We start from the raw sequence: 25,451 nt of genomic DNA, 5'->3' as shown, positions 1-25,451 counted from the left end.
GCAAGGTGCAAAATGCTCCAGATGTATTTATGGAACCAGTTGGCCATTTCCCGAGGCCCAGGGCCAAGGTAGGGGGTGAGGCTCTGCCTCCCGGTGGCCAGCCGAATGGCCGGGCACCACATCCAAGTGGCCGTCATTGATAAGACCCTTCCGTGATGCTTACGTCCGGGGAAAAGCAGACTGGACCCGTGGCCAGAGGAGCCCCGCCCGCCCGGGTCCCTCGGGGCCGTCACACTTCCAAGGGCCGTGGACCCTGCAGACGGACGGAAGAGCGGGGCGGGCGGTGCGTCCTGAGCTCGGGCCGCCTGGACCGAGGTCCCACCGGCCTTGGAGCTGGGGCTACGGGGAACGGGACCCTTATCGCTGGGTCCCGGAGGGAGGTGGCCGGGAGCTCCGAGGGCTGCTGGACCCCCTCCTCCAGCCCGTGTGCCCCGTCTGCTGGCTCTGCTCCTCGTCACTCTGCAAGGGCCCCGGCTCCTCCGAATGGCTTAGGTTGCCGCGGGGGCCGCACTGCTGCCCCACACAGCCGCACTCCTTCACCAGGGTGTAGCCGAAGGTTCGGCTGGAGCCGTCCTTGCAGCGCAGGGTCACTGTCGTCGGCAAAACCCGCAGCTCCCTGCAGCAGCTGCAGTTCCGCTCTATGGTGTTGGCCTCCAGCGAGTACCTGTGGGCAGGGCCCGCTCAGCACCCGGCCCCACGTGCCCGTCCCGGGCACCCCCGGCGGACTCTGGGCCGGCAGCGTGCCACCGCTGACCTCTGGGCACGCCGCCGAGGGGGCCACTGTGTCCGCGGCCTCAGTAAACAGAACAGCCTGATTCCATCGGCCTCCGAAGGCCTGGCCCCAGCCACCCCCCCCACACACCCCCCCGCAGCGTCAGGACCCCACCGTCTGCCCCTCCCCCACTGTCCTGCTTTCCCCTCCGGCCCGGGCGCCCGGCACAGCCAGTCCTGGGGACGCTGCCCTGCGGAAACTGGTCTCTGCCTGGCGGAGTCGGGGCTCACGTACTTGGCACTGCTGTCCCCGCAGTTGCCCTGGCAGTAGGCTACCCTCGTGGGCCGTGGGGACCTGCAATCTCCATGCACGATGACCTCACGCTTGTAGTATACGGCACAGGCCGACTCTGCGGGCGACACGGGAGGCGGGGCCGGGGCTCAGGCCTGGATGGCTCCCCGGCCCCCCCCGCCCCCCCACCCCCGGTGAGCAGGATCGACCACCCCCCGCAGACGCTCGCACTCACGGTTCCGAGGTTGGGGCGGGGGACAGGCGAGACAGCAGCCGTCCTCACTCAGCTGGGCCTGGGCCTGTGCCGACAGAGGGGCTGCTTGAGCGCCGGAGCGGCCGGCCCGGAAGCAGGGGGTCACACGGCAGTGGACAGTGCCCCACGCAAGCAGGTGGCGCCCCTGTGGGTGCTGCAGGGGGCCCACCGCGCCTCCCTGCCCCCACCCCAGGCGAATCTTGCCGTGGCCTCCCGTGGGCCCGCAGCGTGCCAGGCGGGGCCGTGCGTCCCCGGAGCTCACCGCAGGGCAGTTGAGTGGGGGACACGCCTTCTTCCTGGTCACCACCACGAGCCCGTCCCGGTGCTTCTCACACTCGTGGGTCAAACACGGGTTCGTGGGGTCTGGCCAGGACTGGCCGGGCTGCGAGGAAGAGGCACCAGCAGGGTGAGCGGGCAGGGGAGGTCCGTCTGCCCATCTACGTGTCTGCCTCCCAGCCTGTGGGCTTCCGGAGCCCCCCTCTGCCCGGGGGCCCCGGTGCGCCAGACCCTGCCGTCTCTGTGCGCCTCACAGCTGCTCTGTCCAGGCCGGGGTGAGGCCCGGCCTGCCTGGGGCTCCTGCGAGGGGCGTGCTGGCTCTGTCCCTCCCGGGACTCACCCCCCGGCCCTGGGGCCCCCCCAGCCGGGCCCTGCGGCCACGACTCACATAGAAGATGCGGGTGGAACTGTCACTGGCGTTCACGACACAGGCCTGCTGCACACACAGGCCACAGCACTGCCCACTGTGCTCCTGATACTCAAAGCCCTGCAGGGAGGGGTGGATAGGGCGGGGTGAAAATGGAGCCCGAGCCCGGGCGCTGGCTTTCCCGGGGTGGACGCAGGCACTCACCGCGGGGCAGTGGGTGTTGCAGATCTGGGTCTCACAGCTGATGACGACCGTGTCCAACTGGGGACTGCTGGACACCTCACACCTGCACGTTTCGCACAGACTGGAGGAGACCACGGAGCCGGGCTGGGGAGGGTCAGGGTGGCCAGTGTTGGCGAGCTCGGGCCCCTGCTTCCCCGGCCCCCCTGCTCCAGGCCCGGCCCCCCGCCAGGCAGACCGGTCCCCCTGGGTGACTCTGGGTGGGCGAGGGGGAGCCCCAGGCCCTTGCCTCCCTGGGCAGTGGTCCCGGGAGAGCTCACAGCTGCCCTGCGGCCACCCGAGCCAGCAGGGGTCCTGGCCCAGGCTCGGGAGGAGCCGGCAGGGGCAGGGGCGGAGAACGCTCAGTGTCCCGTGTGCCCCGGGGGTCCGGACCTCCATCTGGTCCTTACCTGGTACAAGGTACCGTTAACGCTGCAGACGTCCCAGCCTGTGCAAGAGGAGAACAGCCTCACGGAGCCACCCTGACCTCCCGCCCTCCCGCCACCCTGTCCGCATGGGCAGTCGCCCGGCCCCGGGGCACCCGGCCGCAGTGGTCCAGCTGTGGCTTCATCCAGCTTTACCCCGAGCCACAGAGAACCCCGAGAGAGGCTGGGCCCCCCACCCGCAGCGCGCAGCGCAGCCCGGAGAAAAGACACTCACTGCAGTTCTGGCTGGGGCAGCAGGCCCCCTCCTTATAGGTCATGACCGGGTGGGAGCCCTCGGGACAGGCCACGGGCTTGGGGCAGTAGCTGGTGTCACAGGCTGCAGTGGGCAGGACGGAGGTGCTCGGGGGCCTGTGTCCGGCTCTGCGCCAGCTCCCACCCCCACCCGGGGGTGATCCCCAGGGGTTTTCAGGAGGGCCGGCCACCCGGTGGGCAGGTGGTGGGTCCCCCAGGTGCCAGCGTCCCCCCAAGTGCCGGTGCCACGGCACCCTCGTGGGCAGGCGCCCCTGTGCTTTCGGCCGAAGCCGACCCGGAAGGCATGGGGGGGCAGCAGCCCGGACTCACCGCAGTTGTACTGGGGGCAGCACTGGCCGGCCTGCGGGGCTGCAGGCACAGGCACGAAGCCGGGCAGGGGGCAGGCTGGGGGCAGGGGGCAGGGCTGCCTGTGACAGCTCATTGTCAGCGTGCTGCTCTCACAGGTGCACCGCTGGCAGTCCACGCTGATGGTGTGGCCGGGCTGCAGGAGGAGGCACGTGTGAGCCCAGGGCTGTGGGGTCAGTCACCTGCCTGTCCGGGGACGGCTGCAGCCAGACCAGGTGGTTCTGGGAGCCCACCGATGAGGGCCAGTGGGGGAACCCGGGGGAAGGGGGCTTTGAGAGTGCAGGGCGGTGGCCGCAAGGGCAGGACATGGGGTGGGAGGTGCCATGTGGGTGACCTCACGGTGTCCAAGTGGAGCAGGAGAGGGTCCCAGCGGAGGACAGGGCAGGGCCACCCCCGGGGGTGGGCACCCCCACATAGAAGCCTCCTAGATCTTGCCGGAGAAGCCTGGGCCCCTCCCTGCCCCTCATCTGAAACTCTGGCGCCCAGAGGAAGCCCTGCCCCACCCCCAGCATGGCGCACTCACCTCCACAGCCTCCCCGTGGGGGCCCAGGCACCCTGGAGGGAGAGAGAGTGAGGTCAGCGGTGGGCGGCGGCAGCCCCCAGCCCTTCGGGGGCAGGAGCCACGTCGGGGGGGCCCCCCGGGGCCCTGGCTGGGAAGTGCAGATCTGGGAGGGCGGTTGGTCCTGGCACTCGCTCGGGCGGAAGGTGCACCTGCCAGCCCCAAGCCCCACCCCCGCCCCCACCCGCCACCCCCCACCGTGGGGACGTACGGTGGCAGTCCGCAGGCACGCAGACTGGAGAGCTCATGCTGAAACGCGTCATGTTCTCTGGACAGAAGCAGCCTTCTGTGATGGGGACAGTGTCCTGAAGAGCCCTGTAGGGACAGCAGAGGGCCGGCCTGTTCCCTGTGCTCTCCAGGGCAGGGGAAGGCCGGGCCGGGGTCCCCAGGGCCGGGGTCCCCAGGGACGGGTCTAGGAGGGAGAGGCGGGTGCATACACGAGGCTGATGCTGTCACTCCCATAGCAGTATGAGGGCTTGGACGGGCCACACGGCCGGTACACATTGTCAGCAGGGCAGGTGAACGCTGTGAGGAGGGAGAGGACACCTGAGGCCGAGGGCCCCGGCCCCGAGCCAACTCATCCCCAGGCATCCGCCGGGGGCTCTGCAGCCCGGAAGCGGGGCCCCGCCGGCCCCACCCCTGCGTGCACGGCCCTGCCGGCCCTGTGCTCGAGGCCGAGTCCCCGATCTGGGTGCTCCTCCCTTCTTTCCAGGAGCCGGGTGCAGTCTGCCCTGGGGCCAACCATCCCCCCTCCCCCTCCTCCTCTTCCCCCAGCTCCTCCCCCCTCCTCCCCCACCCCCTCCAGGAAGTCCAGCCACTGGTCGTCCGGCCCCTGGCCACACGCTGGCACCGGCCGATGCCGCTGGGAGGACACTCACAGCACGTGTGGTTGGTGTGGCGCCTCCAGTCGATGCACACGCCTCGGGAGGCGCAGAGGGACGCATACAGCTCCAGGCTAGAGCACAGCACGCTGGAGTCGTTCAGGTGGCAGTGGTCGAAGGTGCAGCCTTGGTAGAATGCCAGCGGGGGGATCAGAGGGTGGCACAGCTCGAAGACCCTGCGGCCAGGAGCACCGGGTCGTGGGGCAGCTCGGGCCTGCCCGGGTCTGCGTGCCCCGGGGAGGGCGGCCGGCTGCCCCATGGCTCTTTCTGTCTCGAGGTCTCCCCTGGGCTGGAAAGCCAGGTGGCGCCCGGGGTCATGATGCGGGCCCGGACCCACGGCCAGCCCTGGCGGACCCACAGCGACCCTCTTCCCCCCGGGGGGCCCCCGTAGGCCCACTCTGCGCCCCCACATCTCACTCGCTCAGAATCAGCTGGCAGATCGGCGAAGGCAGGCAGGGGGCGGGCGAGGGCGTGGGCCCGACTGCAGTGGGCTTCGGGGGTGGCCCGTGGCAGGGTGGCTGGTGGGGCGTCGTCACCTTCCAGTGGCCGGACATATCAGAGCAGGAGGGCACCACGGTGCCCCCGGGGAGACGGCACTCATCCTTCTTGTCATTGGTGCAGGTGCCTGGGGCCAGGGAGGCGGGGGAGGCTGACTGGGGCCAGTAGAGCATCCCCCGCCACCACCACCTGCCCGAGCGCGCAGCGTCCCCCAGCTGGGGGTGGGGCCCTGGCGCTCAGCGCGGCACTCGATGGCCTGGCTGAGAGACCTGAGCCTTTGAGCTTCCAACACACCCCCCACCGAGACACCGGGCAGTCCCCCTGGGGGACGGGCAGGTGCGAGCCTCAGGTGTAGGGCACACGGCCAGGACCCCCGCCCCCTGAGCTGCTGACCCGCACCCGCTGGGAGCCGCTGGAAAGCAGAACCCCCTGCAGGCTCGGTGCCCTGAGGCAGTTTCGGCCCCGGCCGAGAATGGGTCCTCCGGGGTGGGGGGGACTCGGCCAAGGCGACCCTTCCCGCACCAGACGCTCCCAGCTCCAGGCACGGAGCGGAGAAAGGGCCCGGCGCGGGCAGAGCCCGGCGGGGACAGGCGCTCACCGCACTGCCCCTCGGTGTTGTTGGCGAACTTGCTGAAAGGCAGCTCCACCGAGAAGATGAGGCCGGAGAACATGACCTGGACGCCGAGCTCGGGGATGGTCAGGTACATCTTGACGCCGATCTGGGAGATGCTCACGCCGTCCTTCTGGAAGCCGGGCTGGACCACTTTGTCGTTGAAGACGATCTAGAGACACGCGGCGGGCCAAGGAGAGTTGAGAGTGAGGGTCGCCCCCGGCCGGCCCCGGTCCGCGTGGGGCTGCCCGGGGCGGGGCTCCCCACCTCGTTGGTCATCACCCCGAGCACGGGCTTGCGGGTCAGCACGACGCGGTCCTGCCGGTACTCGACGATGATGGACTGCGGGCAGGAGAGCCCGTCCTCCGCCCCGCAGAAGTAGTTGTCGATGAGCACGCGGAAGTGGCCGTACACGGGTAGGATCTGCTGCACCAGCACGTACGTGCAGTTGTCCAGGAACGTGTAGTAGGTGCCGTCGAAGGTGATGTAGTGGGGGTCGCCCCAGCCGCTGCACACACCTGCGGGCACGCGGCGGCCTTACGCGGGGCCCCCTCCCACCCCCGCCCCGTGGGCCCTGGGGCTCAGGCAGGATTCCACCCGGCACCGTCCGTCCCCTGGCCTGCCGTCCGGAAGGCCTTCCCGGTGTCTAACCCAGGTCCCTCCCTCCCGCTCAGCCTGGCCCCCGGCTCACACTGGCACTGGTAGTGCGGGCAGCAGCTGTCGGGGTCGACCACCTTCACGGGCGGGTAGCCGTTGGCGCACGTCGGCCGCTGCACCTGCGGGCACCGCCGTGGCTGCAGGGCGATGACGCCGTTGCCCTCGCAGGTGGCCTGAGAGCAGTTGGGCATGGCCCAGGTCTCGCCTTTCTGTGGAGGAAAGACCTCAGGCTTGTGGCGCCGGGCTCCCCTGAGAGAGGAGCCGCGGGAGGGGACCGGGCTGGCGAGGGGGGCTCTCCAGGGGGCGGAGGTGGTGCCCCGCCACCCCGTTCCTCACCCGTGGTCTCCACTCCCGGAGCTCCGCCCGACCCTACACGCCCTCCCTGGCTGCCCGGCGCCACCCAGAGCCTGGACCACCCGCTTGGGTGCCCGGTCGTCCGCAACCAGCCGAGCCTCCACCCCAGGCCACGCGCTCCCGGCTGCCGGGCCGGTACCCACCCCGGGCAGTGACCAGAACCGGCCACTTCCCTGCCTGCCTGCTTCGGCCCGAGGCCACGGACTTTCCCACTCAGCCGAGCTGCAAAGACGCGGAGGGTCCCTGCGCCAGCCTGTGCGGTGGGCGGGGAGGGGGCAGTTACCCTTCTTGGGGGGACCGCGTTTGGGCATCCCTGCGCGGTGACGGGCGCGGAGGCTGAAGGGGAGGACCCGGCCGGGGAGGTGGTTGGGACGGGAGGTGTTGTGCCGCTGGCACAGGTGTAGTGCGTCCTGACCACGTGGCAGTCCAGGCTGCACGTGGCATAATAGCAGTGGCCGTCGAGGTCGGTCCGGTTGTAAATGATGGATCCTGGCAGACAAGGGGACAGGCGGGTGTCAGCGGGGCCATGCTGGGGGGCGGGGAGAGGCACAGCGCAGACTGGCCCCTGCAGGGTGGCGGTCCGCCCCGAGGGCTGACCTGGTAGGAGGCCCTCCTGCCCAGAAACGAACGGGATGAATCCTAGAGGACGGCTCACTGCCGCCTCGGGGACAACACGTGGCTCAGTCACGGGGACAAAGGACCCCTCCCTCTCCCTCACAGTGGCCGGGGCAGCACACACCTGCGGCGTAGAACTTGTCAGACACGCTGCAGTAACATGTCGTGGTGGACACCACGGAGGTCGGTTCTGGAGGCGACGAGGGCTTGGTAGATGGAGTCGCGTAAGGCGTCACAGAAGTACGAGGGCAGTGCTCCGGGGGCTCACAGCACAGCACGCGGACCTCGTAGCTGCACATCCCGACGTCGCCACTCTGGTCCCGGTTCTGGCACATCAGGTCCTTGCTGATGTTGCACTCTACCACCTGGCCCAGCGTCTCGATGCTGACCTCGGGGTGGCTCTCGACCCGGCACTCCAGCCGCGTGATGTACTCGGGCCGGCGACAGATTTTCCCTCCCCTTCTGACGATGTTGCCGAGGGTGTCCACGTCTCCTCCGTGGGGCCCCGGGGACGGGAAGTCCACGTCGAACCACTTGGTCCACCTGCACTGTGGCTGGCAGGGGATGGTCACGGGTGTGAAGTGGGTTGTTTCAGTTTTGAGAGAAGGGCTTGTGCTGATTGTAGGACCAGAGGTTGTGCTGCGTTTGGGCTCAGAGGTTGGGCTGGTTTCTGTCACCGAGGTTGGCCTGGTTTCTGTCACCGAAGTTGAGCTGGTTTCTGTCACCGAGGTTGGCCTGGTTCCTGTCACCGAGGTTGAGCTGGTTTCTGTCACTGAGGTTGGCCTGGTTTCTGTCACCAAGGTTGGCCCAGTTCCTGTCACCGAGGTTGAGCTGGTTTCTGTCACCGAGGTTGGCCTGGTTTCTGTCACCGAGGTTGAGCTGGTTTCTGTCACCGAGGTTGGCCTGGTTTCTGTCACCGAGGTTGAGCTGGTTTCTGTCACCGATGTTGGGCTGGTTTCTGTCACCGAGGTTGGGCTGGTTTCTGTCACCGAGGTTGAGCTGGTTTCTGTCACCGAGGTTGGGCTGGTTTCTGTCACCGAGGTTGAGCTGGTTTCTGTCACCGAGGTTGGGCTGGTTTCTGTCACCGAGGTTGAGCTGGTTTCTGTCACCGAGGTTGGCCTGGTTTCTGTCACCGAGGTTGAGCTGGTTTCTGTCACCGAGGTTGGGCTGGTTTCTGTCACCGAGGTTGGCCTGGTTCCTGTCACCGAGGTTGAGCTGGTTTCTGTCACCGAGGTTGGGCTGGTTTCTGTCACCGAGGTTGAGCTGGTTTCTGTCACCGAGGTTGGCCTGGTTTCTGTCACCGAAGTTGAGCTGGTTTCTGTCACCGAGGTTGGCCTGGTTCCTGTCACCGAGGTTGGCCTGGTTTCTGTCACCGAGGTTGAGCTGGTTTCTGTCACCGAGGTTGGCCTGGTTTCTGTCACCGAGGTTGGGCTGGTTTCTGTCACCGAGGTTGAGCTGGTTTCTGTCACCGAGGTTGGCCTGGTTTCTGTCACCAAGGTTGGCCCAGTTCCTGTCACCGAGGTTGAGCTGGTTTCTGTCACCGAGGTTGGCCTGGTTTCTGTCACCGAGGTTGAGCTGGTTTCTGTCACCGAGGTTGTCCTGGTTTCTGTCACCGAGGTTGAGCTGGTTTCTGTCACCGATGTTGGGCTGGTTTCTGTCACCGAGGTTGGGCTGGTTTCTGTCACCGAGGTTGAGCTGGTTTCTGTCACCGAGGTTGGCCTGGTTTCTGTCACCGAGGTTGAGCTGGTTTCTGTCACCGAGGTTGAGCTGGTTTCTGTCACCGAGGTTGGCCTGGTTCCTGTCACCAAGGTTGAGCTGGTTTCTGTCACCGAGGTTGGGCTGGTTTCTGTCACCGAGGTTGAGCTGGTTTCTGTCACCAAGGTTGGCCTGGTTTCTGTCACCGAAGTTGAGCTGGTTTCTGTCACCGAGGTTGGCCTGGTTCCTGTCACCGAGGTTGGCCTGGTTTCTGTCACCGAGGTTGAGCTGGTTTCTGTCACCGAGGTTGGCCTGGTTTCTGTCACCGAGGTTGGGCTGGTTTCTGTCACCGAGGTTGAGCTGGTTTCTGTCACCGAGGTTGGCCTGGTTTCTGTCACCGAGGTTGAGCTGGTTTCTGTCACCGAGGTTGGCCTGGTTTCTGTCACCGAGGTTGAGCTGGTTTCTGTCACCGATGTTGGGCTGGTTTCTGTCACCGAGGTTGGCCTGGTTTCTGTCACCGAGGTTGAGCTGGTTTCTGTCACTGAGGTTGGCCTGGTTTCTGTTACAGAGGTTGAGCTGGTCTCTGTCACCGAGGTTGAGCTGGTCTCTGTCACCGAGGTTGGGCTGGTTTCTGTCACCGAGGTTGGCCTGGTTTCTGTCACTGAGGTTGGCCTGGTTTCTGTCACCGAGGTTGAGCTGGTCTCTGTCACTGAGGTTGGGCTGGTTTCTGTCACCGAGGTTGAGCTGGTTTCTGTCACTGAGGTTGGCCTGGTTTCTGTCACCGAGGTTGAGCTGGTCTCTCTCACCGAGGTTGAGCTGGTTTCTGTCACCGAGGTTGAGCTGGTTTCTGTCACCGAAGTTGAGCTGGTCTCTGTCACCAAAGTTGAGCTGGTCTCTGTCACCGAGGTTGGCCTGGTTCCTGTCACTGAGGTTGGGCTGGTCTCTGTCACTGAGGTTGAGCTGGTCTCTGTCACCGAGGTTGGGCTGGTTTCTGTCACCGAAGTTGAGCTGGTCTCTGTCACCGAGGTTGAGCTGGTTTCTGTCACTGAGGTTGAGCTGGTTTCTGTCACCGAGGTTGGGCTGGTTTCTGTCACCGAGGTTGAGCTGGTTTCTGTCACCGAGGTTGGCCTGGTTTTTGTCACCGAGGTTGGCCTGGTTTCTGTCACCGAGGTTAGGCTGGTCTCTGTCACCGAGGTTGGGCTGGTTTCTGTCACCGAGGTTGGGCTGGTCTCTGTCACCGAGGTTGGCCTGGTTCCTGTCACCGAGGTTGAGCTGGTTTCTGTTACCGAGGTTGAGCTGGTCTCTGTCACCGAGGTTGAGCTGGTTTCTGTCACTGAGGTTGGCCTGGTTTCTGTCACCGAGGTTGGCCTGGTTCCTGTCACCGAGGTTGGCCTGGTTTCTGTCACCGAGGTTGAGCTGGTTTCTGTCACTGAGGTTGGCCTGGTTCCTGTTACTGAGGTTGAGCTGGTTTCTGTCACCGAGGTTGAGCTGGTCTCTGTCACCGAGGTTGGCCTGGTTCCTGTCACCGAGGTTGGCCTGGTTTCTGTCACCGAGGTTGAGCTGGTTTCTGTCACCGAGGTTGGCCTGGTTTCTGTCACTGAGGTTGGCCTGGTTTCTGTCACCGAGGTTGAGCTGGTCTCTGTCACTGAGGTTGGGCTGGTTTCTGTCACCGAGGTTGAGCTGGTTTCTGTCACTGAGGTTGGCCTGGTTTCTGTCACCGAGGTTGAGCTGGTCTCTGTCACCGAGGTTGAGCTGGTTTCTGTCACCGAGGTTGAGCTGGTTTTCGGCACGGAGGTTGAGCTGGATGTTACCAGGTGGGAGGTGGTCTCAGACGTCACAGGGTGTGTGGTGCTTCTGCACACATCCACCAGCTCGCAGCACTCGATCCGGATTTCGTAGTTATAACAGATCGGCGGCAACTGGTTCCTGTTGAGGCATAACAGCCCCAGGCTCTTGTCACAGATCAAGTCCTGTCCCAGCTCCTCCAGCGGGATGTTTGGGAAGAACTGTGCCCTACACTCCACGTTGCTGGGCTTTTCACAGAATTTATGTCCTTTGGCTCTCAAGTCATGAAAAGTGTCGAAATCTCCGCCGTTTATACCAGGACCAGGGTAGCTGCTGTCGAACCATTGGGTCCAGTTGCACAACTTTTGTAAACAAGGCTCAGGTGTCGTTGAAACTGACATTGGCCTCGAGGTCAACGAAGTGTTTTTCACAGTTGTAGTGGTCCCTGGGACAGGTGTAGGGGTACTTGGGACAGGTGTAGGGGTACTTGTGGTGGTTTTAGTGGTCCTTGGGACAGGTGTAGGGGTACTTGGGACAGGTGTAGGGGTACTTGTGGTGGATTTAGTGGTCCTTGGGACAGGTGTAGGGGTAGTTGGGACAGGTGTAGAGGTACTCGGGGTGGTTTCAGTGGTCCCTGGGACAGGTGTAGGGGTACTTGGGACAGGTGTAGGGGTACTTGTGGTGGTTTTAGTGGTCCCTGGGACAGGTGTAGGGGTACTTGGGACAGGTGTAGGGGTACTTGTGGTGGTTTTAGTGGTCCTTGGGACAGGTGTAGGGGTAGTTGGGACAGGTGTAGAGGTACTCGGGGTGGTTTCAGTGGTCCCTGGGACAGGTGTAGGGGTACTTGGGACAGGTGTAGGGGTACTTGTGGTGGTTTTAGTGGTCCTTGGGACAGGTGTAGGGGTACTTGGGACAGGTGTAGGGGTACTTGTGGTGGTTTTAGTGGTCCTTGGGACAGGTGTAGGGGTAGTTGGGACAGGTGTAGAGGTACTCGGGGTGGTTTCAGTGGTCCCTGGGACAGGTGTAGGGGTACTTGGGACAGGTGTAGGGGTACTTGTGGTGGTTTTAGTGGTCCTTGGGACAGGTGTAGGGGTACTTGGGACAGGTGTAGGGGTACTTGTGGTGGTTTTAGTGGTCCTTGGGACAGGTGTAGGGGTACTTGGGACAGGTGTAGGGGTACTTGTGGTGGTTTTAGTGGTCCTTGGGACAGGTGTAGGGGTACTTGGGACAGGTGTAGGGGTACTTGTGGTGGTTTTAGTGGTCCTTGGGACAGGTGTAGGGGTACTTGGGACAGGTGTAGAGGTACTCGGGGTGGTTTCAGTGGTCCCTGGGACAGGTGTAGGGGTAGTTGGGACAGGTGTAGGGGTGCTTGTGGTGGTTTCAGTGGTCCCTGGGACAGGTGTAGGGGTACTTGGGGTAGGTGTCGGGGTACTTGTGGTGATTGTAGTGGTCCCTGGGACAGGTGTAGAGGTACTCGAGGTGGTTTCAGTGGTCCCTGGGACAGGTGTAGGGGTAGTTGGGACAGGTGTAAGGGTACTTGTGGTGGTTTCAGTGGTCCCTGGGACAGGTGTAGGGGTACTTGGGGTAGGTGTCGGGGTACTTGTGGTGATTGTAGTGGTCCCTGGGACAGGTGTAGAGGTACTCGGGGTGGTTTCAGTGGTCCCTGGGACAGGTGTAGGGGTACTTGGGACAGGTGTAGGGGTACTTGTGGTGGTTTTAGTGGTCCTTGGGACAGGTGTAGGGGTACTTGGGACAGGTGTAGGGGTACTTGTGGTGGTTTTAGTGGTCCTTGGGACAGGTGTAGGGGTACTTGGGGTAGGTGTCGGGGTACTTGTGGTGGTTTTAGTGGTCCCTGGGGCAGGTGTAGGGGTACTTGGGACAGGTGTAGGGGTACTTGTGGTGGTTTTAGTGGTCCTTGGGACAGGTGTAGGGGTAGTTGGGACAGGTGTAGAGGTACTCGGGGTGGTTTCAGTGGTCCCTGGGGCAGGTGTAGGGGTACTTGGGACAGGTGTAGGGGTACCTGTGGTGGTTTTAGTGGTCCCTGGGACAGGTGTAGGGGTACTTGGGACAGGTGTAGAGGTACTCGGGGTGGTTTCAGTGGTCCCTGGGACAGGTGTAGGGGTACTTGGGGTAGGTGTCGGGGTACTTGTGGTGATTGTAGTGGTCCCTGGGACAGGTGTAGAGGTACTCGGGGTGGTTTCAGTGGTCCCTGGGACAGGTGTGGTGGTCTGGGTTTGACCCCCAGAGGTAGGGCAGGTACGGGGGGAGCAGCATTGGACCCTGATCTGGTAGTTGTGGCAGAGCCCCGAAGCCTGCTTGCGGTTGTAACAGGTCAGGCCCCGCGCTGGGCTGCACTCCACGTGCTGCCCCAGGACCTGGATCGGTACCTCGGGGGCGTCCTCAGCCCGACACTCCACCCTCTTCGGCGCCGGGCAGACCTGGTGCCCGTGGGCACGGAGGTTCTCCAGCGTGTCGAAGTCACCGCTGTCGATGCCCCGTCCCGGGTGACTGACGTCCAGCCATGGTGACCACCGGCAATCTTCCCCACAGGCCTGGCGGGGCCGGGGAGGGCTCATGGGAGGACCGGAGGTCGTGCCCGGGGTGGAGGCAGGGACACCGCTCCGAGTGCTGGGCCGCACCGTGCTCTTGGCAGGGCTGTGGCACGTGTGGGCTGGACGTGTTGAGCTCACGACTGAGGGCAGAAGAGAAGGCAGGAGGGCTAAGTCTCTCAGGCTCCCCGAGGCACCCTGTCACCCCTTGTCCCCGTCCCCCGTCGGTCAGCTGCCTTGCACGTCTCACCGTGTCAGTCTGCATGACCGTCCCCCCCTGTGATGGGAGCTTGGGAAACACAGGGACCAAGTTCCCGGGACACACCTGGCACAGGGCATGTGTGGAGCCCACAGCAGTTGAATAAATAGGTGAATCGATCTCGTTTACACCCTGAGCAGAATTTGCACTCTTTCGGGAAGGTCCGCTAGGGCTCTAAGGGTGACCCCCTTAAGAGGGAGAGGAGCTGGGCTACCTGACCCTCGGTGTGGCCTAAGACAGGCAGGTGGCAACGATGGGGCAAGGACTCCCCAGGGCTGTTCCCGGTGGCCCTTCCCTCCAAAGGCCTGCCTGAGGTCCCCTGTCAGAGCCCTACCCCGTGCCAGGGGCCCCAGCCCTGACGGCACAGCTGAGGACGCCGGTCCCGCCCGGCACGCTGGACGAGCGGGCCCTTCCTGGCTGCAGAGATGACGAGCGTCCGGCCCCCGGTCCCCTCCTGGATTCCCGACACGAGGGGCGGCCCCGCCTTACCGAGCGGGGATGTGGAGAAGGAGAAGGTGGTTGGTGGCGTGGGGGTGGTGGGGCTGCAGGGGTAGACCGTCCTGTCGATGGTGCCGTTGGCCGAGCAGCGGGCGGAGATGCAGCCCCCCGTGCCGTCGGTCGTGTGGTAGATGACGTCCCCCGGGCGGAACCGCCGCCCGTCATAGGTGCAGACACAGGCTGTGAGGAGGAGGGGGTGCCGGGCACGTGAGGGGCGGGGGGACGGGCGGGGACCTGGAGACCCCAGACCTGAGGAAGGCCGCCGGCCACTCACCCTCGGTGTCGTAGACGCACTGCACCCCACTCTCGCTGCAGACGCTGGCGACGAGAGGAAGAAGGTGAGTCTGGGGGCGAGGGCATCGCCGCTGTGCCGGAGCCGGCCCTCAGCCCCGGCCGCTGGGCACGGAGGCCGAGGTCGCACCCTCTCAGGGAGCCCCTTCCAGTCAGTGACCACTGGGGGCCGGCGTCGCTCCCCGCTGACCTCCCGACGGCCACCTCCCGTTCGGGGCATCTGCTCCGGCGGCCTTGGGGCGGCCTCGTGACTCGGTGTCACCCCCTTCCGCTCCTCTCCCCTCCCCTCAACGCCTCAGGCCGCGGCCCCCCCCGCCCCCCGTCCGTCCCGAAGGGCGAGGGTCGAACCCCACACGCTCCAGCTGCTTGCCCCTCTGGTCAAGGACTCACCAGGACTGGCAGTTCCTGTCAGACGGCACCATCTCCCCCGGCCGGTATGACTTGCCTTGGACGCGGCAGGGCGGCGGCGGGGGGGGCGTGGGGCACGTGGCCACACACTGCATCCGGTCCTCGTCGAAGATGGGGGCTTCTGGCGGGCACTTGGGGTAGCAGCCTGCAGCCCAGAGAGGCCTGAGTCCCAGCCGACCGCCTGCCCGACCGCCCCACCCCCATCGCCTTGGCTCAGTACCCAGCTCGAGGCCGCACCCACAGCGGCACCTCCGGGGGTTGGGACCCCGGGCCCCCAGGACAGACCCCGCCGTGACCCCAGGACCCCAGGCGGCCCCTCTGGCCAGCAGGGCAGCAGCTCACCTTCCAGGCCCGGCAGGTCGGTCAGGCAGCGGCCGCTCGGGTTCCGGCAGGTCCTCATGCAGGGCGGGCCGCACGGCTGGTAGTGCCACTCGCACTGGCCCTCGCGGTTGTAGTAGTCGCAGAACAAGGCTGCAGGTGAGGGGGCCGACTCAGCGGGCCGGCTCCGGCCAGAGCGAGCCACCAGCGGCCCCAGGCGGGGCGCCGCCCTGGCAACGACGGCCTCCAGGGCCACCCGGCGGCCGGCCGGGCTCCCCCCGCACCCCGACCTTCGACCAAGCCCCGTCCCTCCCCTGTGCCTCCCGCATGGGGCCTCGGGGGGTGTGGGCCCCAAATGCCCGTGACCGGACGCAGCCCCGGGTCCCCTGGCTCCTCGGGGGTGCCGCCTGTCAGGGTGGGGGACTCCGGCCGGGGCGGCTGCCCACTACGCTCCCCTCTGGCCAGGTTCTAGGCGGGCAGGGTGGGGGAGCAGGGCCCTACTGACCCCTCTGGGTTCCGGAACATTCTCCCGTCTGTCCATCGGTGACACCCCTCCCCATTTCACGTTCTTTTCCGACACCCACCGCCCCCCTCCGCGGGCGACCAGCCTTAACCGCGCAGTGTGTCGCTCCCTGGGGTGGGGGCCCGCCCTGCCCCGACGCCACATCCTGTGAACTCACGGCAGATGTCCGGGGTCCGCCAGGACACGCACACGCCCGCGTCGTGGCAGGCCTGGGCGTAGGCGGCCACGGCCGTGCAGAGACACTCACAGTCGCCCCCGGAGTCACAGGCACACGCGTCGCCCACGCAGGCCTCATAGTACTTGGCGGGCTCCACCTGGCGGTGGAGAGAGGCTTCGGATTCAGGGCCGGATTCCCCGGGGCTGCTGGGGGTCAGGCCCAGGGCGTGGCCGGACCTGGGCCGTCTCTCCCGCTGCTCAGGGACAGCAGATTCGTGGTCCCGCGGGGCTGACCACGGGCTGGTCCAAAAGGTGGAAGGCGATGCCAGCCCCACTTCTGTCCCTTCCTCCCCAGGCGCCCCGGGAGCACCCACATACGTGAGCGTGGCAGGCGGCGAAGGTGGCGCTGTTGAGGACGCTGCACTGCTTCTGGGCCCAGGACTTGCGGTGCGGGTTGGCGGTGCAGGCGTCCCTGGGGGCCGGGGCGTCGGCGCAGGACGGGGAGAATTTCCAGCTGTTGCCAAACTCCAGGGCGTTGCCCACCACGGACTGGCTCCGCGTGGTGAAGTCATTGACGGCGTTGTCGTCAAAGTTCCCGCACAGCCCGCAGACCCGGCCCTGCACACGAGGGGGCTCAGGACACAGGCAGCAAGGGCCAGAGCCCCTGTCCCCGCCTCCCGTGCCCCCGTTCCTTTCCCCCTGGGGCTGCATGTCCCCAGGACACCTCGGGGGGGAGGGTAGCTCAGTGCTCCCGGGCACGGCCCCACTTAGCGCTCGGGGCCATGGGGGTGTCCCTCCTGTAGGAAAGAGGTCCCCGAAAGACTGGCTCAGATCACCGGGGACCCGTGAGATGGCGTCATGTGGAAATAGGGCCTCCGCAGGTGGAGGTCCGGCTAGCACGGACGCATCCTGGCTGAGGACACAGGGCCTGGTGTCCTCGTAGGACCGGGACATTTGGGCACAGACACACAGAGCAAAGACAGTAACGTGAGGTTGCAGGCAGAGGTCAGAGGGTCGCCTGGGGCCCCAGAAGCCGGAGGAGGCCGGAGGGATCCTCCCCCCGAGCGTCCAGGGGCGCGTCCTGGGACCACAGCCTGGAGGGACTTTCAGCTCTGGGAGAAGGAGCCACGGCGTGCAGTGGACACAGGCAGACCTCCTACCTGCCGCCTCCCTCGAGGCACGCCGGCTGAATCCCTCCTCTGTCCGTCTGTGTGTGCCCCCCACCCCACAGCCCTCCCAGCCGGCCCTCGGTCTGGGCCGTCCTGGGGCGGGGGCCCACCTTGAACTCGGGGCTGAGTTTGAGGAAGATGCTGGTCTTCCTGTCCCACAGCAGCACCAGGCCGACCTCGGTGTCCACCACCAGGTAGATGCCCATCTGGCGGATGGAGTAGGGGGCCTCCTGCCCCACGCCCTTCTGGATCACCTCCACTTTGCCGCCACTCAGCTTCAGCTCGTAGCTCTGTGGGGGGGGGAAGGGGTCCCTCAGGCCCGTCCCCGCTCACCTTCCAAGAGTTCCCCGGGGCCTCTGAGGGGCTGCCCCTGTTCCCACCCGGCCCCCCACTCACCCCCAGGAAGAGCTTGAGGTCCTTGGAGCAGGTGACGCCCGTGGTCCCGCAGGGGACGTTCTCCGTGACGACTCGGAAGGTCCCGTTGGCAGTGCTGTTCCCACCACAGTGGTCCTGGGGACAGGCGGAGGCCGACGCGGCAGTTGGGGGCGGGGGTGGGGACTGGGACGGCCTGGGCAGCTGGCCGGGGGCGGGGGGCGGGGGGCGGGGGGCGGGGACCGTGTACCTGAAGCAGTGTGTACTCGCAGTCGCCGCTGAAGCTGTAGCTCCGTCCATCGAAGGTGATGTAGTGGCCGTCCCCATACACCGTGCAGGTGGCCAGGCAGGGCTCACGCGTGCACTGCCACATCCTGCTTTTACAGGTGCTGAGGGAGGTGGGGGGGACAGTCAGGCCGAAGCGGGGCCGGCCGGGCCGGGGTGGGGTCTCGGGGCCCCGCCTACCAGGTGTTGCAGCCCACCCGGATGGTCTGGCCGGGCAGGTAGCTGGCCTCGTCGTGCACACAGGGACAGTCCTCCACGGCGACGCAGCCGCCTTCACCGTCGGCCACCAGCCCATCGGGGCACACGCAGCCGGGCTCGCACCGGGAGCTGTACTGTGGGGCACAACACACAGGTCAGGGGGCCGGGGGTGACGGCGGAGGTGACAGCAGAGGGTCCCCCCGCCACGGCCTGCAGGGGGCCCGGACAGCGTTCGGGCAGGGGTCTTCCTGGGCCCAGCCTGAGAGGGCCACGCGGCGGGTGCCCACGAGGGGTCCCTGGGGGCGTGGGGAACACTCACACACTCCATGTCCAAGGTGAAGCAGCTCTTCTGACAGCCGGCCCCGGCGGCCCCCGGCGTGGCATTGCGACAGTCGACGTAGACCATGGGCGGGGTGCAGACTGGGGAGGCAGGGGCCGTTGAGGGGCCCCCAGCCGCCACCCGCCAGGCTGGCTCTGAGAGTTTCCCAGCAGCCGGGGGTGTGCCGCCCCGAGGCCTGACCGGCCGGGTGCTGCGTGGGCGCGAGAGAGGCCTGCTCCCACCCCCTCGCCACCCCCTCCCCGAGCCCAGAGGGCACAGACCAGGCCAGACGCAGAAACGTGTCAGCCCCCCCCCCCCCGCCAGCCACGCTGACCTGGGCGCGTCCGCCCAGAAGCTTGGCGTGGAAATGACAGCCCCTCCCTCCCGCTCTCAGGGCTCACCTGGGGCAGGGGTGTGGCCTCCGATGCAGCTCAGCAAGCCTTGCGTGCAAGTGCTGGGAGGAGAGGGCGGTCAGAGGGCCCCCCCACCTCAGCCGCCCTGCTCCCCAGGCCCAGCCGGCAGGGGCTCTCACCAGATGGCCCCACGCTCGTGCAGCGACTCCCCGTTGGGGACCACGGAGCCCTCGTGGTAGCAGGGACAGCTGGTGGCCGGCACACACTTGCCCGCTTCGTCCATGAAGGTGCCTTGGGGGCAGGCGCAGCCGTCCACGGGGACAAAGCGGATGCCGCAGGTGACGTCCTCGTGACTCCGGGCCCGGCAGGTGGGCTGGCAGGTGCCGATGTGGTAGTGGTAGGTCAGCGACTTCAGGCAGGTGGCCATGGGCTTCGCTGCAGGATGCCGGGAAGGGGGCGGCGCTCAGCGCAGGGCGGAGGTCTCCACCCGGTCCCCGGCCACCCCCCCCCCCCCCCCCCCGCTGCCCTGCCCACCCCGGGCCTGCTCCAGCCGCGGGGTCCCCGGCCAGCACGGGAGCCCCATGCAGGGAGAGCCACGGAGCGTGTATTCCTGCACCAGGGGACCCTCGGGGACACTCACTGCACACGCCGTCCCTCCAGCCTCTGAGCAGCACCCCCTTGGCGGCACAGGCGCGCACGTAGGAAGACAGGGCCGCACACAGACAGTCCTCGCTCTTCTGACAGTTGCACGTGTCAAACATGCAGTTCTGGGGACGGGGCCGTGGTCACCCACACTCAGCGAGCATCCCCACGCTGCCCCCCGCCTCCTCTGGGGCCCCTCCTCGAGCCGGCGCCGGGGGCCCCCCCACCCCCGGCAGACCCCCTCCAGGTGGGAGCTGGAAGGACTACGGCCCCTGATCTCCGTAGCCAGCGGAGCCGGGCTGGCCCGGACCAGAGGCGACGGGCCAGGGGGAGGCCGTTACCGAGTGGTAAGTGCCGGGGCTCACGGCAGCGTGGCACTGGGCGAAGGGGCCGTGGGGGTCCTTCAGTCGGGAGCACCAATGCTGAGCGTACTTCTCTGTGGACGGAGGAGCGGGGAGGTCAGCTGGGGTCACACAGAAGCGCCTTCCGCAGAGGGCGGCGCCTGGAGCGGGCAGGCTCCTGGCTCCTTCCGAGCGCCCGTCTGTGGCCCACAGGCACACCGAGGGCCGCCTCCACCATCCCCACAACACCCTGTACCTTTCCTTCCGGAAGTTACCACGGCCACCGGGGAGTTTGCCTGTGAACTCCCTGAATCGCTCCTTCGGGCCCGGAGTGGACCTTCGTGGCTGGGGGCGGGGGGCGGGGGGGAGGGGGTCACCAGCACGCAGGGGGCCCTGGGGCCACATGCATCCACGTACCGTTCTCCACGCTGAGGGAGCAGGGGTCCTCGAAGCTGTTCTTGACGTTGGGGCAGGCGGCCTGGGTCTTCCAGGTGTTGGCGAAGGCGGCGGCCGTGCCCTCCACCACGCCGCTGAGGGTCCGGAAGTCATCGGCCTGGTTCTGGTTGAAGTTCCCGCACAGGCCTGGGGCAGGGGGGCAGCGTGAGGCCCCGAGAGCCCCGGCCGCCGAGGGCAGGCTCCGGCCCCCGGGGCAGGCGGCCCCGCTTACCGCAGGTCAGCCCGCGGAGCTCGGGCGCCAGCCTCAGGAACACCTGCATGGTGGGTACCAGCTGGATGTCCAGCTGCAGACCCAGGTTGGTCTGGGCGATGACGAAGAAGGTTGAGGGTCTGAAGAGCGTGACGTTGGCTGTGGACACAGGGGACAAGGTCTCAGCAGGGTGTGAGCAGCGGCACCCTCAGGGGGCCAGGGCCGGCGCCCTCACCTGCTGAGACGGGCATCTGGGTGTAGATCTGGTTCACAAACACCTCCCCGCTGGCCTTGACCACGATGACCTGGGAGCAGTACACAGCAGGGTCAGGGCGAGTCGGGGCCCTGCCAGCGCCCCAAGTGGCCCCAGAGGCCCTGACGTGCCCCTGCAAGACCCCTGCCCGTGGAGGCCACAGGCTCCCACGAAGAGGGGCCGATGACCCTGTGCTCAGCTTGTCTGCGTGTCCTTCAAGGACCGCATTTTCTCAGTCACGTAGAAACACAAGTGACTTTATAAAATACGGATGTTGCCTTCAATGCACGAGCTACCGGACGTGCCCCGGTCCCTCCCTGAGCTGCTCCATCTGAGGACCGTCACTCAGAGATCTGTGGGGTGGGAGGATCCTCAGGCCATGCCCCCTGGCCACTCGCCGCCCACACGGGGATCGAGGGCTTGGGCAGAGGTCACTTGCCACGAGGGACACAGATTCCCCCCAACCCACGTCTGCTCTCACTATGTCCCCCCACCAGCCCCCACCAGGGTCTGCCCTCACCGTGTGTCCCCCGCCCAGGCCCCCCGGATCTGCCCTCACCGTGTGCCCCCCGTCCAGGCTCAAGGTCAGGCTCTTCAGGCAAGTCTCACTGTCCGTCAGGCCGCACCTGCGCAACTCCGCCAGCACAGTGAAGGCGCTGCTGTCACAGGGCTGCAGACACGAGTGCTCACACTCTGCCCAGAGACCCCAGCCCCCTGCGTCCGTCCCCACCCCCCCCACCGCCTGGCTCCCTGTGGGGCTGGTACCAGGAGCCGGGGCATCTTCCCAGGGTGGCCTCAGAGGCAGCCGCTGCACGCAGCCCAGGCAGGGGCTCCCGTGTGACAGCCGCTCTGTCCCAGCGAGGACCCCGGGGCCCGTACCTTGGCCAACACGTAGCTGCAGTCTCCGTGCACTGTGTACTGCCTCTCATCGAACGTGGAGAAGTGGGCGCCCCCCAGCACCGAGCAGGTGCCAGGACATGGCACCTCCTGGCAGCTCCACCGGCCGCTGGAGCAGGTGCTGGGTGCGGGTAGAGACCATGTGAGCGCGGCCCCCGGAGCACCCAGCCCCTCCCTCCTCACCGGCAGGTGGACAAGGGTCTTGCCCAGGCCTGCCCGCATCACTGCACAGCCCGGGGCCCCTCGGCGTCCTTGCGGAGAGCCACTGGCCAGTGCCCAGGGCCCCAGGTGAGGGATGACACCCAGCGCTTGGGCCCTGGCCTCCGAGGGGCCGTCCCAAGACGCGTCTGGGGTGACGGACAGGAGGGCAGGGGCCTGGGTCCTACCAGTTGGCACAGTCTGTGGAGTAGACAGCCCCCGGAGCATAGGTGGCCCCGTTGTACACGCAGGCGCACTGGGGTGCGGGGATGCAGCCCGTCTGGCCGATGTCGTCGAGCACCGTCCCTGCAGAAGCAGGCGGCCACCGCGTGAGCATGTGGAGGAGACCAGCCCTCCGCCCCAGGCGGCCCTGCCCTTCGGGGGCCCTTCAGATCCGGGGGTCCAGAACGCCTCTGTGATTCTCGGGGGGCAGGCGGGGGTGGGGGCCCCTCTCACCCTCGGGGCAGAAGCAGCCGGCCATGCAGTGGTCCTCGCAGAGCTGGGAGTGCTCCGGGTTGGAGCAGGTGTCCGCGCAGGGCGAGCCGCACTCGCGGTACTGCATGTTGAGGGGGCACGTCTGGGCTGCAGGGTAGAGGACGGGGGCGGGGGGTGGCGGTGGTCACACCCTGCCCCCACCTCTGGACCGAGGCAGGGCAGCACGGTGACGGGGCTGGGGCCGGCCGGGGCACTCACGGCACAGGTCGGGGCCGCGCCAGTCCAGGGGCCGCCCCCCGGCGTGGGCACACTGGCGGGAGTACTCGGCGACCGTATGGCAGACGCAGCTGGTCAGCTCGGCGTGCTCGCACAGGCAGAGGTCTTGCCGGCAGGCCCGCACGTAGCTGCTGGCGTCCACCAGGGCGTTGCAGCCCCGGAAGGGCCAGCTGCTCAGGATCTCCTCACAGATGCCCTGGGGCCGAGCCGGGGGGCCGTGCTGAGTCCAGGCCCCGGACTCTCCTCTGGACTCACAGCCCACCCCCCCAGCCCGGCCCCCGCCCCCACTCCCTCCAGGACTTACGGCGCCCAGTGAGCAAGTCAGCGGGGGCACAGGTGCAGGGTCCTGACACTGCTCCGTGGGGCCGTGCAACTTCTGCAGATTCCCGAACTCGATGGGGGTCAGCTTGACACCTGCGGGGAGCACAAGCCGTCCCCCAGGCTGCCCGCGGCGTCCCGGCTGCCCCTGCTCCCCCACCCACACTGCTGGGTTAGGCAGTGGCCACAAGGGACATTCAGGGTGTCTGAAGACTGGGGAAACAGCCAAGGCTCTGGGGCTTGCAGGCCGAGGGCGGAGGCCTATTGACTGAGGCTCTCCAAGCCCAGGGCCGGCCTGTAGTCCAGAGGGCTGGAGAGTGACCCCGACCTCCCCCCTGTCCCCCCCCACCCACCCAGCCAAGCCTGCGCTGGGCCTGCCGGGCCAGGGCCACCGGACGCGTGGGCAGGCTCGTTCCCTCACGGCCAGAAGCATCTATGGGTGAGCCCTAAGTGGGGCTTCACGGGCCTGGCGAAGGGGACCTGGGGGCTGGGGACCCCGGCTCGTGCGGGTCCCACTTCTTGGCGGCGAAGTCTGGAGGCCCGAGCAACAGTGACGGGGCCTGATGGGAGGTGGGACTCTGGTCTCAGGTGAGGAGGGTGCCTGGTTACACATCCACTCCCCAGAGCAGCCGCGCCGAGCACAGGCCCCCAGATGTGCCTCCGGGCGCACGGCTGAGTGTGCGGGCAGGTGTGCCTGTGGGTGCTGGGATTGTGCAGGTGCGGGTGTGCGTGCACATGCACACAAGTTGGAGACATGTGGCCCGGGACCCTGGAAGGCGGCCTTCCAGGGAGCCCCGGGGAAGGGGCCCGGAGCAGACACGTGGGACAGCCGTGGGGAGGGGCTCACCGTGGGAGAGGAACTCGTCGAAGACAGGCACACCGTTAAAGTCTCCACAGAGCCCGCAGGTCTGGTTCGAGTACTTGGCGTCCAGCTCCAGCTGGAAGGAGAGGGACATGTCAGCCACTGGCCCTGCCAGGGACGTCTCGGGACGGGAGGGACAGACGAGGTGTGGGACACTTCCAAGGAGGGGCTGTCAGGGACCGTGGACCAGCCCCCGGCCCCCACAATGCAGAGCAGGGCTTTCTGTCCTGGAGGAGACACCCCACTCACGCGGGGTCTCCATCGGGGGGTGTAGATCCCAGCGCCCCCATAGCACCTGGGCCCCCTCCTCCCCCACCCTGTTGGGGACCTTCTCTGACCTCCCCACCCACCCTTGCCCAGAGCACTTTCTTCCCTCCCTGGGAAGGCTGTTGGGCTGGAGACGCCCCCCCACCCCAGCCCTGGGCCCCGGCCTCACCAGGAGACTGTCGTCCTGGCTCCACATGAAGACCAGGCCCAGCCTGGCCACCACCTTCAGGTGGCTGCTGCTGTGCTCGATGATGACACCAGACTGGCTAAAAGGCAGCTGGATTCTGCGGAGAGAGGGCGCGGCTGAGGCGGCGAGGGGCATGGAGGGGGCAGCGAGGTCCCCTGCGGTCACGCGTGGGACACGAGCACAGTGCCTGTGGACAGTGGCAGCAGGGGGAGTGGGGGAGACAGGGGAGTCTGCAGCCCTGGGGTCACAGGACCAGGAGGGGACCACTTCCAAGGGCAGGAAAAGAGCACGGGGCCCCAGCGGGGGAGGGGCGGTGGGCCCCCGTCTCGGGGACAAGCCCACGTCCCCCTCACAGCCCCCCAGACTCACGGGAGCCCGTTGACCTGGATGGAGTTCTTGGTCAACTCGATGACCATGCCATCCAGCTTCATGGTGACTCTGGCCAGCGTGGTGACATTGGACTCCAGGCTGCGGCGGACCTGGACGTTGAAGTCCTCGTAGGTGGCCCCACAGTGCGCGGAGAGGACGTAGTTGCACAGGCCCGGGAAGCGGAAGACGTCCCCGTCGAAGGTCTTATAGTGGAAGTCGCCCCAGGTGCTGCACACCCGCCCGTTGTGCGCGGGGTTCAGGGCTGTGGGGAGCCAGGGCAGTCCTGAGGGGCGCCCCCATGCCCCCAAGTCCAGCACACTGCTGCCCGAGGGCCGGGTGTCCGGGGAGGAGCCGCCTGGACCCAGAACCTCCTGGCGACTGGGGCCCTTTCCCAGCACTTCTCCCGGGTCCACCTGGGAAGCGAGACCCCGCCCAGCTGCCCCCTCCCAGCCCGGCCTCACAGGCCCTCCCTCACCTCGAACCACCGGCGCCGTCCTCAGAGGGGGGAGGATGGTCACGCCTTGCAGCCGGTCGCCTGCGGGAGCAGGGGCAGGGTCACACAGCGCCCCCCACGCACATGGCTTCTGCTGGGCATAGGCATCTCTGGCACCCACACAAGGTGACTGGAGGTGGCCTCTCCAAGGCCGTGGCCGCAAGGCGCCCCGGGGGGGCCGGGCTGCACGTACACTCGGGCAGCAAAGCCTCCTCCAGCGACAGCCTCCGCCCTGCGCCTCCGCCGCGCCATCCCGAGGGGCCGGGAGCTCTCAGCCCTGCACTCTGTTCACACCTGGGACTTTCTTACGCCCAGAATCTCAAAAGTCAACCTTGGGCGCAGAGGCCAGGTGTGGATGAGCCTCCCGTGGGCCCAGTTCCGGGAAATGCAGGCAGATTGTCTGGGCTTCGGGGCCACACACCCAGAGTGGCGGCACAGAAATACCCGGGGAGGCCGCCCCACCAGCCCCCACCCCCAGGCCACGAGGACGCGTACGTGGATGAAATATTGGGGGTTACGGGGAGACAGCAGGACGTCGCCGTGAGCTCAGCGGGCCCCTGGCCCCGAGTGGGGCAGCCCTGACCGGGGGTGGGGGGCCGACTCACCAGCAGGCCCCTGGGTGACAGGAAGGAGGTCCAGGTACTCGTGGCCATGTTCCACAGAGCCTACGGAGGAAGAGAGGGATGGGCGGGCAGAAGGGGCCAGAACAGGTGGGGGTTCTCTCTGTGCAGGGCTGGGGACGCTGGGAGGGTCT

At 66.9% G+C, this 25,451-nt stretch overlaps 1 protein-coding gene across 1 annotated transcript; it reads right to left on the bottom strand.

Annotated features, from left to right (window-relative positions):
- MUC5AC (mucin 5AC, oligomeric mucus/gel-forming) lies at positions 1–24,949 on the bottom strand. Its single transcript, XM_053900066.1, is given in 51 exon segments — positions 1–664; positions 1,007–1,121; positions 1,239–1,302; positions 1,519–1,638; positions 1,921–2,019; positions 2,104–2,226; positions 2,529–2,566; positions 2,779–2,880; positions 3,126–3,297; positions 3,685–3,716; positions 3,932–4,035; positions 4,158–4,245; positions 4,599–4,777; positions 5,019–5,226; positions 5,698–5,881; positions 5,977–6,227; positions 6,401–6,575; positions 7,004–7,209; positions 7,460–8,125; positions 9,501–10,043; positions 10,149–10,566; positions 10,653–11,449; positions 12,836–13,507; positions 14,113–14,301; positions 14,396–14,439; positions 14,803–14,965; positions 15,163–15,291; positions 15,819–15,975; positions 16,196–16,435; positions 17,097–17,333; positions 17,335–17,496; positions 17,609–17,747; positions 17,824–17,975; positions 18,161–18,261; positions 18,562–18,614; positions 18,693–18,948; positions 19,154–19,280; positions 19,497–19,591; positions 19,914–20,078; positions 20,164–20,301; positions 20,378–20,447; positions 20,955–21,065; positions 21,275–21,413; positions 21,679–21,796; positions 21,938–22,072; positions 22,184–22,397; positions 22,506–22,615; positions 23,367–23,457; positions 23,818–23,932; positions 24,205–24,807; positions 24,891–24,949. Coding segments are annotated over 51 exon segments (9,975 nt in total). The 3' UTR covers positions 1–357.
- Between the last annotated feature and the right edge of the window lie 502 nt (positions 24,950–25,451).

This window comes from Panthera pardus, unplaced genomic scaffold (genome assembly GCF_024362965.1).
Source record: "Panthera pardus isolate Hobbes unplaced genomic scaffold, ASM2436296v1 HiC_scaffold_12, whole genome shotgun sequence".
Taxonomy (NCBI): Eukaryota; Metazoa; Chordata; class Mammalia; order Carnivora; family Felidae; genus Panthera; species Panthera pardus.
This window is presented reverse-complemented; position numbering and strand designations above follow the sequence as displayed.